Source organism: Rhodnius prolixus, unplaced genomic scaffold, assembly GCF_049639745.1.
Source record: "Rhodnius prolixus isolate KJV_2025 unplaced genomic scaffold, Rpr scaffold_17, whole genome shotgun sequence".
Classification (NCBI taxonomy): Eukaryota; Metazoa; Arthropoda; class Insecta; order Hemiptera; family Reduviidae; genus Rhodnius; species Rhodnius prolixus.
Window position 1 is genome coordinate 3,989,043 of NW_027411626.1, and position 14,135 is coordinate 4,003,177.

At 31.8% G+C, this 14,135-nt stretch overlaps 1 protein-coding gene across 3 annotated transcripts; it reads left to right on the forward strand.

Moving 5' to 3' along the window:
• The first annotated feature begins 1,029 nt into the window (after positions 1 to 1,029).
• On the forward strand, positions 1,030 to 12,224 carry mi (cyclin E-interacting protein minus). 3 transcript variants are annotated; one of them, XM_074139149.1, is made up of 12 exons: positions 1,030 to 1,355; positions 1,491 to 1,697; positions 2,496 to 2,556; positions 3,604 to 3,747; positions 3,844 to 3,972; positions 6,972 to 7,082; positions 7,868 to 8,060; positions 8,834 to 8,995; positions 9,470 to 9,849; positions 10,708 to 10,782; positions 10,863 to 10,946; positions 11,920 to 12,224. In XM_074139149.1, the coding sequence occupies exons 1-11, from the start codon at positions 1,304 to 1,306 to the stop codon at positions 10,918 to 10,920; spliced, it is 1,572 nt and encodes a 523-aa protein (XP_073995250.1). In that variant the 5' UTR covers positions 1,030 to 1,303; the 3' UTR covers positions 10,921 to 10,946; positions 11,920 to 12,224. The 3 variants fall into 3 exon arrangements, with proteins under 3 accessions (XP_073995250.1, XP_073995248.1, XP_073995251.1); XM_074139147.1 differs by having other exon boundaries at positions 10,882 to 10,946; XM_074139150.1 differs by lacking the exons at positions 10,863 to 10,946; positions 11,920 to 12,224 and having other exon boundaries at positions 10,689 to 10,775.
• The last annotated feature ends 1,911 nt before the right edge of the window (positions 12,225 to 14,135 follow it).

The following is a 14,135-nucleotide window of genomic DNA, read 5'->3' on the forward strand; positions in this document are numbered from 1 at the left end:
ACACCTACATTGAGAATGTAATTGAAGAAAACTACATTATTTGCGCTAAAGCCAGATTATTATTACCTATTATTATAAACGCTTGACTACTACATAAAGTAACATCACTTTATTCGAAGAATGAACTTAAACCGACGATTTTTATTTAAAAATAAATAAATAATTATAACAAAAAAATATTATAAATGAAGTGGCCAGCATAAGGGTCTGTGACATCTAATAAATTCTAAAAAATAACTTATTAATGAAAATTAATGCAGTAGAATTACTTAACTATTAATGAAGTATTAATGAAATGTTGGGTACTCGCTGATTTGTGTACCTTTTGGCGTTTAATCAACCCTTATACTTAACATTTTAAACTGTAAGTTTTTGTTAAGGAGATAGCTATTATAGTTATGTTATTATAATAGTAACTCCGTGATTCCTATTCTATAATAAGCAACACTAACGTCTTTTTTAATTTTAATGTGCAAGGGTATGTGATTTCTCGGAAGAAAGGGCATCATTATGATATATCAGGAGAATAATTTAGAATAGAGTTAAAATAAAGTGCTTAATTATTTATGAAAATGTAATGTAATTTTGTTATTAGGTTTCAACAACAATTTTTATGGCCAGCATGAGGATCGGTGACATGTAATAAATTCTGAAAAATATTAATGAAAAGTTAGAGCAGCAAAATTACTAAAATGATACCAATTAAACTTGAATGAAATGTTGGGTATTATCTGATCTGTCTACCTTTTGCGTTTAATAACTATTATTGTCAACTTTTCAAGTTTTTGTTAAGTAGAAACAATATCTTGTTATGCGTACATTAAAATTCGCGTACATTCGTAAATAAAACAAGTATTCTTTGATTTTCTACTATTTCGCCGTATTTTTAAAACATCTTTTTCTGTTAGCAACAAATTCAAATTCACATAACGTAAATTTCTTTGATAGCTAAAATATCGATGGTTTAGGTAATTTAAAATAGATTATGTTTCGATTGTTCGATTATCAAAATGCTCTTTTTAAGCACAGCCATAATTGTAGATGAATCCCGCAGTAAATTTGAATTGTGTATGCAACATGTATGGGGAGGTTTTTTGGTTCGTGATGCTTTGAATACTTCGGGTTAATTGTTTATGTTATATTTCCCGTTTAAACTAGTTTATTTATTTAATGTTTATCAAAATAACTGTATTATGTTTATTTGTTCAATGACGACATGCTACAATCTATTTTACTCTGTTCAATTGTAATTCATCATCATAAGGATTGTCTAAAGGTAAACGTGCTCATTGATACTTGAAAAATGGAGTCAAAAAATGAATTTGAGGACGACTGCTCGGATGATGATATATTTCGTAAGTTATTCCATGTTTTTCATGAATGAATATGAGTGTTCTTTTAAAAATCTAAAGAAATCCAAACCCATTGAAAAGTTATTTTAATTACGCTCATAAGCTGTTTTGGTTTAATTATTTGTTTATTTACTTCAGTTTCTCCTGACAAGAGGAGGAGTGGTAGACATAGAGTCAGTCTGCAACAAAATGCAATCCATACTCAGGGAATATATGAAGACATGGTAAAAAAAATAAAATCTTGTCTGAATGGTATACCTCGACCTCCTGTTGAGCCTGTTAGTGTTTATTTTTCTATGGAAGATGTCCAGTTGTTCATTACTTCAAGTAAAGTACAAACTGAAGGTAATATAATTGTAACATCTATACGTTTGCCTGCAGTAATAAGATAGTCTTTATGTATATTCAATTGCATGCGATGATAATGGTTTTGACTGTGACTATTCTTATGTCGTTGAATTGCTGTAAAATCATTTCCTTTTCAAGATGTAGATGAGGTAGCCTTACAATGAATCTTTATCATATCAGCATTGCATTTATTACAAAATATAAAATAAGGGCCAGTTCACTTACCTCTTTACACCTAATGATGAAGGTGTTGGTATCAAATAACCAATAAAGCTCTCATATAGTCTAGGTGTCAGTCTTGAAGAAGTGGCCTCGCATAAAGGATACTGGATACCTGAGAAAACGGTAGAGATTGTTAAAAGAGGTCTGTTAGTTTGGTGGCCAATATCTTGAATGTTCGACAATGAAATGGTGTGTTTCTGCTGATCCAGTGGGCGTTTAGAGCAGTTACGAAAAGTTTTGTTTTGAAATGTGTGAAGTCGGTTCACTAGCTGAAACCTTAAACTGTGCAGGCGAACACCAGGAGAGGTGCAATAGCGTAGGAGTTTTTCTGTTGATATGTGTTCGCTTGTTGCAGTTACAGCTGATGTAGCCTCTAGGTAAGGCTTATGGCCAGAGACGTTGCACTTCTTGATACTTCTGATTCCAAGGGGTGTATTGGTTATTAATTTATTATAAGTTGTAACAAAAAGCTTGTTTGGAAGAACAAAATCTAGTTATGGATTGGAGATTTTATTTTGATTTAATTTACTATTTACCCCTTTTTTTAGTATAACAAGTATATTTTATTTGCAGAAGGTGATACTTGCAAGAAGAAAGAAAATAATCAAACTGAAAGCAGGCCATGTGGAGTATAGTAAGTAAGCATACATTATTAGTTGAAGAAAGCTCGGGAACAGATTATTAGATTTATTAATTTTTAATAGGGCTCTATAATCATCAAAAGTGATTATATTTTTTCATATTGACAATAATTTTGACAAATTGTGAAATATTTTAATTTGGTAATCGTTCAATGACCAAAGAGAAGAACTTGTTCATGTTTTATAGTATTTACTGATAAATTAATATCGCACCGATTATTGGTAAAGATGCCTTATTTTTAAGAATATTATCGTGTTGCCATCATTATCATTTTTCGATCGGTTAAAAGTTTTGGGCAAATTTTGAGGTGTAGTAATTCCATTTTGGAAAAGGCGGGGCTGTAAGTAGTCAAGACCCTTAGCAAGCCGAAAACAACCCAAGAATTCTCCTAGTTACGTCGGCGGTAGTCGGCCTCTTTTGTTAGGAATTAAAGACAGTTTTTAGTCCGACGTTCCGTCTTATTGTTCCCTTTCTCTGTCAATAATGTCTGTAGGACGACACTTCAGCCTAAAGCTGAGTTTTCTCCTACATTAAAAAACACCATTTGATTCACTGTCTGCCATCGAGTTAACGTTAATTATATCAGTCGGTGAATTTACAGAGAAGGGCAATCTGCGATGGAGGCCTTTCTCACAACTACTCGAGGCTCAAGGCTACAGCTACTATTTCCTCGAAATTTGAAGCTAACCGTTTGACAGGCTCTAAGATCTGGAACTTGGTGTTGTAAATACCTTCCACAGCGTTTCCTCTTGTCTTCATAGCTGAACCATCAGTGTAGGTGTATGTTCAAATACGTTACGTTTCGTGCTGTACTCTTAGTCAGAAGTATTGCCCTTAGATACATCCTCTTATCAACTTTAGGAGTCCAGCCGCGTGCATACTTCTCTCCTCGGTTTTGACGTTCCTTCCAGGAGTTCTAGTTTTTGTACGATACATTTACTTTATGGGCCTAAGTCGTATTTAGACGTTATTGGACGGGACTGTACTAACTGATGTAACAAAAAGGTATAACTTTGTCACATTTTATTTTTTGTTGCAGTCTAAACGTGGACCATTCTTGTGAAGAATTTGAAAGACTTGGAGCTCTTTACATTGAAAAATATCTTCCGTGTGAAACGGTGTCCACATTGAGTGATCCAAGTTCATACGTCCATCTCACGGCTTCCGCCAAGAAAAGAAGGAGGTTTTATTTATTTATTTTTTTATTCCTAAATTCCTTGTTGTTATTACATACAAAGATTGAAGAGGTTATCCCCACAATAATGCAATTGTTTTACAGATGCAACGGTTGGGCAACAAGTCCCGGATCTCGCCTGTCATACTTAGCTAGAAGGAAAAGCACATTTTCAGTTGATCAGGTTTCCAAACTAGGCCAACCAGCATCGTCAAAACAGTTCTTACTTCAAAGGTAGTTTAAATTAATGTTTACTCCTTAACAAAAACTTACAGTTTAAAAAGTTAAGTATAAGGGTTGATTAAACGCCAAAAGGTACACAAATCAGCAAGTACCCAACATTTCATTAATACTTCATTGATATTATTTAAGTAATTTTACCGCATTAATTTTCATTAATATTTTTTAAGAATTTATTAGATGTCACATACCCTTATGCTGGCCATTTTCATCTACAAAATATTTGTTCAAGTAGCACACCATTTAACTTAGATTGACTGTAATATCTATTTATCTATAATAATCAAACTATTGATTACAGGTGAAAAAGAAAACGTTATAAAAAATAAAAAAATATGAGGCTAAAAAATTCATAAACTTTTTTAAAAAATTGCTCACACCAACATACATCAATGATTTTATTTATTTTTATTTTTAAATAAAAATCGTCGGTTTAAGTTCATTCTTCGATTAAAGTAATTGTTATTTTATGAAGTAGTCAAACGTTTATAGTAATAGGTAATAATTATCTGGCTTTATCGCAAATAATATAGTTTTCTTCAATTACATTCTCCATCTAGGTGTTCTTCCCACAATGTTGTGTATATGTAATATAAAATAAATAAGATATGCATATTTTTAGGACAGCTAATTATTCCAGTATTTTACCATAAGTAAAATTAGGGGAACTAAATTAAATTACAATTGAGAAATGAATAAATAATGTTGAATAATCTACTTGTTATTAACTGTGTGTTATTTGTCCTCACGAATATTTCGGTAAGACGAATTCAAGACTGAAATATTGCTTTAAATCCTCCGTGATTCAAATTTAAACAGTAGCCGACTCTAAATTTGTCTTTTTCTAATTTAACATGCATGTATATGTGACAACTTCAGAATCAGAAGAATAATTTGGAATAGAGTTAAAATAAAGTACCTATTTATACGAAGATATAATATACATTTTATCACAATTATAACTATTATGAATGAACTGGCCAGCATAAGGGTATGTGACATCTAATAAATTCTTAAAAAATATTAATGAAAATTAATGCGGTAAAATTACTTAAATAATATCAATGAAGTATTAATGAAATGTTGGGTACTTGCTGATTTGTGTACCTTTTGGCGTTTAATCAACCCTTATACTTAACTTTTTAAACTGTAAGTTTTTGTTAAGGAGATTTTTGTACCTTTTGGACAGATTTTCCTTTTTGTCTATTAGCAAAGTTACATATCTGCTTTACAGATTGGATTTTTTTAAAATTTGGAATAAGCTATTCTATCATTATAACCTGATAAGGTGTTAAATCGGAACCGTAACTACCACTGGAGAGATCTTTTTAAAGAATGGTTATAGTTGCGGTCCCCAAACCATCCTCAATAACAATTTTTTTGAGAAAGCCTTTTTATATAAAATAGGAAGGTATTTGTACGTAAATAGCAAAATTAAACTGCGATTTCAGTACTTCCTTTTAAGAGGAGCAAGAAAAATAAACTGCGATTACAGTACTTCTTTCTAAAAGGCAAAGATTTTGAATCGAACGACAATTCATTGATGTAAATCGGTTCACTCATTGATAATTTTAACGATTGCAGTACTTCCTCTTAGTAGGTGTAAGAGCATGATGGCACTTCACAGCCACGTAGAGGAGCTTTAATCACTTCTTCGTGCTAAATTTTATCAAAATCGGGTTAAGCTTTGTAGAAATATTGGTAATAATAGTTTTAGAAAGGGCCTTATTTGGGTGGGGCAAACTCCCCTCCTTATGAGGCATAGCGTCGAGACTTTTAAAGTACAAATCTGTACAAAATTTCGATTCGATTGACACTCCAGTCATGAAAATCGGCTCACGTGTCGATAATTTGAAACGATTGCTATACTTCCCCTTAACAAGTGTAAGAGCAGATCGTCGCTTTATTGTTAGGTAGGGGAGCCCTAACCCTATCATCCTACCAAATTTTATCAAAATAGGGCCAAGATTTACAGAGTAATTAGTAATAATAATTTTGGAGGGGGCCTTACATAAAGGGGGCTAACTCCTCTCCCATTCGATGTACAGGGCCGAGACCCCCAAAAGGCACATCTACATAAAGTTCCGAATCGAATGACACCTCATTCATGAAAATCGGTTCACGCGTTTAGGCGCTACGTTGTTTACAAAAAAGGTAACAACAAGAACAAGAAGAAGAAGAACAAGAACAAGAACATTTTTTGAAAAAGCCGTTTTTGCTCATTTTCGGCAACTTTTTTCTCGAAACTTATTAGATCTGGGTGGTTGCAAAAAAATTATAGTTATAAAGGAGAATTTGGAGTAAGATTTAAAGAAAATTTGGGAATTTTATCTTTTATAGAAAAATAGAAAAAAATTGTCAAAGTTGGGTGTTTTTCAACGTTACACTTTTTCGTGCAGTTTTTGATGGTCAACCCTTATACAACTGTCCTACCGGACAGTTTTAATTATGTTTTCATCATAAAAGAAAAAAATACACTTTAAAATGTTTGAGAGGTAGACTACAGATCGATTAAATAAGGTTAGGCCTTCCTTATCCAGTTTAAATTAATGTTTATTATGTTTTCATCATAAAAGAAAAAAATACACTTTAAAATGTTTGAGAGGTAGACTACAGATCGATTAAATAAGATTAGGCCTTCCTTATCCAGTTTAAATTAATAAGATCGAGCGGAATTTTCACCTGAAATACACGTTTTGAAAACAAAAAAATGGCTTTTGCAAATTGATGAATGGTTGTTACCACACATATAACTCAAAAACAGAAAATCGCGGTGAGATCTTTTGATTGATTGTTTGGTTCAGGAGAGACGAAGATAAGTTTCTGTCAAAATCGAATAACTGGAACTTCCATTTTATTTAATTGATTTTTCAGGATTTTTTTTTTTTGTAGGTTATCCTACATCCGCTATAGCGCTCGGATATCCTCAACGAAATACTTTTTGATTTTGCCACCCTAACCATGAATTTTTAAGTTTCTTACACTTGTTACAGAGATCTTATCATTACCAAGGGTATAAAATCAGTTCCTTTGAAGCCAAAACGAGCTCTCTTCCAAAGCCCTGACGAAGAAAAGAAGAATAACCCGTACAGGACACCAGATGCGTAAGTTGATTAATCGTCCTAGTTATCTTTTTGATTTCTTTTTAACTGAATATGTCTCCAATTCTCTTGAGCGTATTCCTTTTTAAAAATCAGAAAAAGTACTATTCTTGAATTTTCCGATGTCAATACCAATAAAATTTTGATAAGATCTAAACTATACATTCCATTTAGACTTGCCGAGAACTTGGGATTTGATGTTGCTGTTAAAATAATATCCGAGGTAGGTCTTTATAAGATTTTTCATGATTTCGTAATTTTTAATTAAAAAAAGCTTCAGCAGTTTCCTCAAGAGTAAGATTCCTAATTTTTATGCTTATCACTTTATTTAATACTAGGTTTAAACTGCATCGCCTGTTTTTCCGAAGAGCGGTACTCTGACCGCTTTGCACTGACTTCACAGGAGGAGGAACGTTTCAACTTATTTATGAGTAAACCTACATAGGCTACCTTGCAGATTCGTGTGATACACGTGAATTTTTCGATTTTATACGAATCCTTCAGGAGCCTCGACCATTGCTGTCCGGTTTAGTTGAAATAACATCATAGTGAGCTTTTAAGAAACTTTCACCTACTCACCATTCCTGCAACTTATTAACCACCTTCTGTGAGACATCTTACAATGGCAAAGGAGTAATAAATTTCAAATAACGTTTATTTGAAACATAGGATAGTGACAGTAATATTTTTGGGAGAAAATTACTAAGTGATGTTTTTAAACTGGAAAACTTACTGGTCACTCTTTATGATTATGTATGATCTAATTATGTATGTAACAATATGTTTAGTGACAAGAGGAGGCGAACTTGGCGCAGATTGTCAATGCGCAGTCCTCGTACTACCAAATTACCACAGCAGCAATTGCCATCACCACAGGACAAGAAAAAACCACGAAATTGCAGAAAGAGTTTAGAATTTGCTGGCGATTTAAACAAATCTGTAGAACGTAACAATGATTCATCGGATAAACATGTCAAAAGGGTAAAATGATAGAATTGTTTGTATGGATGTTTTAGTAATCGTAACTGGATAATATTTTGACGTTACCACTTTTTTTTTTTTTCTATTTCTTAAGTTTCTCATATTGGAAGATTAGAAGAGTGATCGTGTTCGATTTTGATTTATTTATTGATATTCAAGATAGAGTTATTTTGGCGAGTGGTTATTCTTAGTGTGTAAGCGCCAGTAACGCTGAAGACGGAGATATATTTTAGTGTAACAAAAACGTGAATGAAGTGTAACAAAGCAATCAGTAATGAAAAGAAAAACGTATTAATTTAATTAATTTTGAAATGATTAAGACTGATACTTCAAAGAAGAGAAATTCTTGTATGAACACTTTCAGCTTTCTCATTCCTTAGTTTATTATATTTATTTATTTTTCCCTTCATATAGAGAAAAATTAGTTGAGGAAACATGACGTCATAGTTTTCCTCAAAGCCACGCTGGAATGATGTTCCCAAAAAAAAATCGTAAGGGAAAGTAAAAAAATATTAACCAAAGAGATATGCCTAATTCACACAATGTTCAAATTAAATGAAAATTTGTTTTAATTAGAAAAATTAAACAAAATTGTAAAAGCTGTTCTGATCTGTTGCACTTTCGGAGGCCGGTCATCCTTGAGATCTGGCACCTTTGTTTATTTCATTTTTTCAAGAAAATGAAGCCGTGGATGTTCATTTAAGATGTTTGCTCTACTATATATATATATTATTGATTTTTAAGAAACTTTTTTGTTTTTTATTAATTTTTAGAAATTATTGTGGGCTGTTTCTACTGCATTAAAAAGTGTTTCGGTGACAAGTTCACATAGTAAGTTCAAGTTGTGCATGAACAAACTTTTTAAAGCGTCATTGGCGAAGTGGAATGACAAAAAAAATGAAAGAAAAACCACCCATGAGAATTCCACCAGTGAGGTAAGTCATACGAGAATCGGAGAACGATGTAACTGGACATTACCTGCCAATGTTATAAAACTTTAATTAAGCAACTTAAAGATTATATTGCGTACTTCGTAGATAGATACCTAGGCGGTATACTTTATTGAAATCATTTGCAGGAATTCGGTATGAATTACTTTAACATGGAGGAAATAGCCGTTTTAAGGCTTCCTTGCTGGGGAAAAGTGGTTTTTGTTAAGGAGATTTTAGAATATGTACCGTAGCAATTAAGAAAAAAGAAAACTGCAGAGAATTCAAATTTATTAGCTCAAATGAAAGAAAAAAGCACTTCAGTTAAACACCTTAAAGTTATTCATCAAAATCCTTGATTGGATGGAAGCACTGCATTAAATTTTTCCAGTTTGCAGAGATTTTCTCGAAATTAGTGCCCACGATTTTCTTTAAGCTTCTGATTGTTTTAATTCTTTTGACACAAGTAACTTTTTTCAGGCAATGTTGGTAATGGCTAAATCGTTACTTGATTCAGTAATCATACCTGAACTGGAGTTATCCAAAGGAAAACAGGATTCAATGGAAACCAGCGCTTCATTGTCTGACAAGGCTCTGCTAGCCAGTAATTGTTCGACGATATGTACTACTCCAGTAAAAGATGTTACTAGCAATAAAGATCTCCGAGGAATGCCTGCCGGCGGTATAAGCAACGTTCCTAATTATGAAATGGTCGTTAGTCTTCTATCTGAGCGCACTTTCTCAGAATTGACCAGTTCAAATGTTTCTCTCAAGTCAGATTGTAATGAACAGGAATCAGATTCTGACTTTAAGCGCAATACTCCTTCTACGGTACAGACGTTGCTACCTTCGCCTGAAAGGTATACAACTTCAAATGTTTTATATTTGGTTATTGTTGACTTGTTGGTTGCTGATAGAATTTAACATATTCTTGGTTTATCAGTTAAGAGATAAATAGCTTTCACTGTACAGTGGACAGATCAATAGAATCTGTTTTGTGGTTTTGCTATCTTGGTAATTATAAATTTTGTGTGCAACCTCACGTACCCTTCCCAGTAACCACTTTTCCCAGTAGATTCACATCTACAGTAGATTCGCCTTACAAGTATTGTTGCATCGATACATCGATTGCATTCCTTCAAATGTTTTTTTTTTCTGAACAGTTTTTACATCACGTGATGCGTTTCACGGTTTCTTCATCTAAGGGATCACCAACAGAAATGCGAATTTAATTTAATAATTTATTCAATATTAAAATGTCAATTAAAAATATGATGAATTACGCCAATTAACAAGGTCGACGGACCGTTTGGAGTTCATGGAAAGATTTGAGAATGATACATCCTGAAAACGTGATATGTAGATAGAATTGATTTAGGTATAAAAATATTAAATATAATTATAATTAAATGAGTAGACTTCAAAGAGTGAGTAATAAAAAAGTTGATGTTTTTCGATTATTAAAGTTAGTTTGCTTGTTTACTCAATTTGTTTTTAAAGTTTAAATAATCAATGATATCATTGCTATATTTGCGAACAGCTGGAAACATAAAAAAAATTTAAAATGTTATTTCCTACTTGATAACAAGAGAGTTGACCTAAGAATCTACAATTGCCTAACAAACTTGGAACAAACTTTTTATTAATTTATTTTTTGTTTGTTTTTTCTCTTCTTTTTTTTTAACATTGACACTGACAGGGGATTGAATATGTTTTAGAGATAAAAATAATTCTACTCCTAGCATTGCACAAGAATTTAGAAGCTCGAATCACAAAAGGAAACGGAATAATCTGTAAGATTTCTATTTTGAATACAAAATAATATATTAATGTTATTATATTATATTTAAAAAAAAAAAAATGTTGCCAAAAGAGGTTGTTACCTTTTTCAGCGAAGAAGAGGAGGATTTAGACTGTTACCCTTTGAGTAAAACAGCGAAATTGTGCACCTCTACAGGTAAAGCAAACCTTGCTATTTTTTTTTTTTTTTTTTTTTTTTTTGCGCATCAACAGCTGAGGTTATTAGCGCCCGGAGCTTTTTCCAGTGCACTGCCGGCCTCCGGACAGTGTTCTCTCGTTACAGACAACACTGTCCATCACCGGACAGTGAGCTGTAAGAAGCTCCTAGGAAGAGAAAATCTAAGGGTCAGCTGCTGGATTCGAACCCGGGACCTCCGCGTGGGAGTCCAGTATGCTAACCGCATAGCTAATCCTTTCCCTAAAACCTTGCTATTATTATATATCTTGTTGTTTTGGTTCATTAATGTTTACTATGAGTGGAAGATGTGCATTTCTCATCTTTAAATTTGGATATCTAATACAAACCAGAAGTCAGTAAAAAAAAAAAAAAAAAAGCTTATACAATGTAATCCAACGTTGTAAGAAATCTCAGGTCAATTGAAATTCTCCATTAAAGAAGTACAAAACGTAGAAGTCGTATCTACGACAAAAACCAAACCTGGAATTGTTTTTTAAATTGATTTATTTGTTTAATGTGTTACTTATATTTAAATATGAGATGGGGTGTCAATACATTTTGTACGAGTTTCATGTTTGAGAAAATTCCACAATCGGAAATACCACTGCAATATATGGATTTTTCATTTTTCTGAGATTTTCAAAAACACCTCTGACGATTTTTTCCAAACTTGTTTACATTACATAATGAAGATCTATAACTTTCCTTTAAATAATTCTTTTCGCCAAATTCATGAAGGTATCTCTAAAGCTCATTTCGGTGTAATGTGCAGTTTTAAGCTGGAATACATAGAATTAAATATGTTTTAAAGTGTTAGAACCCCCATATTGTAGTAAAATAAGGCATATGGGTGTTATCACTAGATTTTTAACATTTATTTCTTATAAGCTGCAATATACTTGTTTTAAAGTCATACTAATGATTTTTAATTTCTCTTTTGTTATAACGACAGGATTTAGCAAATTGACAACAAATGGCACCTAGGGAAATCGCAACCATTAAGCATTGGCTGAGCTACAGTGCTTTAGTTACCGAAATCATTTATATGATATTTACTTAGGTTTATTTCTTCGTAAAAACGAGCGATGAGATAATCGAAATTTATTTTACAAAATTTACAATCTTATTATAAATATGTTGCTGGAAAGCAGTCAGTAATGTTTAATTAAAATTAAAAAAGAGAATGATTATAATTTGACCTTGGGATAATACAGTGATTATGTAAATATGGGATTTTATTAAAGGATTTCTTTAAAAATTGTTTTTATTTTTTTATTGCAAATTTAGTCGTCATCTTTATTATTCTGTTGTGATCATTTTCATAATTATTGTTGAGATAATAATAAAACAGTGGCGCAAAAATCAAGTTTTTGTAAATCTAGATAAGTATGAAACACATGATCCAGAACTTGTAGCTCAAACGTTGCATCTGGAAACCGATTGCTATATTTTGACGATAAACTAACTCTTCAAGCTTTGAATGCTCTAAGAAAATCTAGGCCTTTCAAGAAAACTTGTTGACTAAGCTTTTTGAAATTCGAGCTGTTTCACTAAACCTTAGTTGACAGATATCGTTTGAGAGAAATGGATGAAAAGTATTCAGGAAGGAGGTAAGTCATGAAGAAATGTTCTCAATCTTCTCTATTGTGTACTCTAAAAATGTGTACATCTTGCTCCACTAAAAGAACTTTGTTGCAACGATTCGGAAGGCCACAATCAACAGCCTTAAAACTGGGAATGAACATTATTTATGGGAATCTGTTTTAAGTTGTAGCAATTTCTACGAATTATTTTTTGCACTTTTATATTTTAATACAAAGTTGAGTAAGTAGAGATTTAATAACAGATTAAATGCAAAGAAACATTTTCTTTACTGCATCATTGTTTTTATATCGGTCTTTCATAAGACCAAAATGAAAGAAACCTATTTTTGTGATGAAAATGAAACAGTATCAAGCACACTCATTGATAATAAAGCTTTGAACATTAATGTAAAAGAAATTGATAGTTTAAAATAATAATTCATTTTATTTCAAAGTATTTTTTGAATATATTCAACGTTTACTCGATTTTTTTTTAAAAATAACTTTCTTTTATGTATTGGTAATGAAACATCGTTATAGTTTTAAGAAAAGTAAAATTAAGCCTTGAATGAGACAAATTTGACATTCGGCTGTATGTAACTTTTGATTTTTACTTCTAATCTGTTGTGCATCACACATCATTTGTACTTCTAATCAGTATTCCGCATCACATTATTTAATAATTATAATAATAACGTTATTTGTTTCAAACTTGTGTTGCCACGAAAACAGAAACACTTTATCCTTATCAAGAATATACATGTACATGAGTTCTATGATGTCACAAAGTGGGACCGACCAGGATGTGTCCATTACTATGTAATAAAACTGATAATTCTTATCATATATCTAATTTTTCATGCAATTGAAATTGATGTACAAAAGCAATTAAATTAATTTCTCAATTTAAAGGTTTTCATTATTCTGCATTAACATGTTATTTAATAAATTATTAAGTTATTTCATAATAATTAAATATTCATAGTTAAATAAATGTTAAAGGAACAATGTTTTATAAACCAAAGTTTTAATCCGCCTTAGCAAATATGCTTTTTTTCTTCCGATTTTCATCCATATTCAGAGATTGAATTATCAACTTGAAAGATTTTTTTTAACACTTTTGTTTTTGCAACATTCTACATGCTAACTCAGGATTATTAAATTTCTCAATCAATTAGATTTTTTAAGGGCCTAACATTCGTTTATGTAATTTTTTCATAAACCCTTGAATGTAGAAAAGTAATACGTAATTTCTAGAGAAATTTTGTAGTGGTACTCGTTGCCGTCGTTGCATATGTAATGATTCATCAGGACAAATTGCATTTGACGTTTTAAAAAAGTCCTCGAAAATTGAGGGGAAGATGAATCACACAAATTCAGGTGCAACCAACTAAACAATTTTGTAACCCGGAAACCAAGTGAATTAAACAAAAACAATAATAAAATTAAAATTAAAAAACAATAAGTCAGGTGTGAACACTCACTTACCTTTTTCATTTTACAAGTCTCAGTTCTAACACAAATTTCTTTAAATTCCGAATTTTAAAACATATTTAAGGTACTTTTCCGTTAGCCGGGCGCAAGC